Genomic DNA, 2,020 nt, shown 5'->3' with positions numbered 1-2,020 from the left:
CACACACACACACACACACACACACACACACACACACACACACACACACACACACACACACACACACACTATATCAAATGGTACATGTAAATACATTGCTAGAAATAGTTTTAAAAAAACAAACAATTGATTCGATTTTAAAACTTCTTCCTGACATACAGATGCAGTCGAGGTGCGGAAGCTGACCTCTGTGTTCACACAGCTGAAGACTGGGATTGGTTTCAGGCTGCATTATGACGGTCGAGGCGGAAGGGTCTATGTGCAGCTTGACAGCCAGTGGCGCGGACAGACGCTGGGACTCTGTGGAACCTACAATGGAAATCTACGAGATGATTTCCTGTGAGCATGTACTTCCCACTTATACGTCAGTGTTGAAAATGTGACTTTCGCTGAGGATATTTTTGTGGGGGGGTAGGTCTCCAGCGGGTATGATAGAGGGCACTCCGCAGCTTCATGCCAGTGCTTGGAAGGTGTCATCTGCCTGTGTTGCTCCAGTTAATCTACCTATTACAGACCCATGTGAGATGAATCAGCACAACGGTAATAGTTTCAATTACTGTGGATTTGGTTATTCTTTCATTTTAGCCTTAATGAAAAAATATGAAGAAAGAAAAGGATTAAGGCAAAACTTTAGGGGTTTGAATCCCAAATTGTACGATGCATTCTAACATTACTGCTTTCTGGTTTGAATTATGAATTGTTCAAGTTTTAGCTGCAGGCAATCTATCTTGTCAAAGGAAATATGAGGATGTGTTAAGTTTCGTGTGGGCTTATGTGTCTTGTAGTATTCTACGCATCCCAGTGTGAGGTGCTTTTGGGCACTGTGTTTGCTCCGTGCCATGGCTACATCAGTCCAAACATCTACCAGCAGCAGTGCCGCTATCAGGCCTGCCGCTGTGGGAGCAGCTGTTTATGCACTGCACTGGCTCATTACGCTTACCTTTGCTCCAAACATGGAGTCAACATTAATTTCAGATCACAAGTCTCTGAGTGTGGTAAGTTTCCATAGTCTGGATTTTTTTAGACATTAATTTGTGCCTTTGTGATTTTTCTTCTTATTGATATGAGATTCAAGTGTACACTGCCCCAAAATGTAGGCATTGTAAAGGGATTGCAGAAGACTGTAATTTACCCCAGAAAAACAAATTTGTACTATTCTCTGTGTGTGATATACAGGAGTGGTGTGTCTTGGTGGAATGATGTACCACTCGTGTGTGTCGTCTTGTGGCCGGTCCTGTCGGGCATTGTCCAGCAATGAGACATGTACCCCTGATGATTGTGCCGAGGGATGCGGCTGTCCAGACGGCAGTTTTTATGATGATGTGCGCCAGCGCTGTGTGCAGCTGTAAGCCTTAAGCACCTCATACATCATCCTTACTTACTAATGGGTATCAGTTGCCATTTGGCCAGAAAGGACATACAATGGCACACAAAGCACTTAAACACAAAAAGCATCATCATTAATAAATGTAATCAAAATATTCTCATGACTTTCTCCTCAGGTCGCAGTGTCACTGTTATTCCATGGGTGGGGTGTCACAACCAGGAGAGGTGACCTTCAGTGCCTCTGGGCCCTGGTGAGTCACAGCTGACCGTAAGCTGCACTGAAAATTGAAAACCCACTCTTCTTGCTCTTCAAACTGCACACAGTGCAACATACTGGCACACACCATGATCCATTTGAGAAAGCAGTTTAAGCTTGAGTGATTGTCAAATGAGATGTAGAGCACTTAAACTGACCTTGTGTTTGATAACATTATTCTCTTTCCCAAACACTCGCCCCTTTTTCTCTCCCTTCCTGTCTCCACCATCAGCCTGTGCAGAAATGGGAAGATGGAGTGTGTGCCAGAGGAAAAAGGTAACCTCTCTGCACTCCCCCCTCCTCCCTTCAGTTCCTGCTTTCGTCCGTTCCAGTAACAAAGTGGCATTTCAGGCTATGTCCCTCTTGCTGAAATCAAGAGCCTTATGTCTGTAGCTGTGGCTTGTTTCCCATGACTTGATGTTGCAATTGGTGTTTATG

The 2,020-nt window shown here is 44.5% G+C and overlaps 1 protein-coding gene across 1 annotated transcript in view; it reads left to right on the top strand.

Moving 5' to 3' along the window:
- Window positions 1-2,020, top strand: part of otogl (otogelin-like) — a 28,919-nt gene that overhangs the window by 6,402 nt on the left and 20,497 nt on the right. Inside the window, exons 17-22 of the mRNA XM_013910038.1 lie at window positions 162-339; window positions 416-540; window positions 786-995; window positions 1,177-1,345; window positions 1,503-1,577; window positions 1,815-1,858. Of these exons, the coding sequence (XP_013765492.1) occupies window positions 162-339; window positions 416-540; window positions 786-995; window positions 1,177-1,345; window positions 1,503-1,577; window positions 1,815-1,858 (801 nt within the window). The remainder of the gene's footprint in view (window positions 1-161; window positions 340-415; window positions 541-785; window positions 996-1,176; window positions 1,346-1,502; window positions 1,578-1,814; window positions 1,859-2,020) is intronic.

This window comes from Pundamilia nyererei, unplaced genomic scaffold, assembly GCF_000239375.1.
Source record: "Pundamilia nyererei isolate P.nyererei 1_Seehausen unplaced genomic scaffold, PunNye1.0 scaffold00035, whole genome shotgun sequence".
Classification (NCBI taxonomy): Eukaryota; Metazoa; Chordata; class Actinopteri; order Cichliformes; family Cichlidae; genus Pundamilia; species Pundamilia nyererei.
This window is presented reverse-complemented; position numbering and strand designations above follow the sequence as displayed.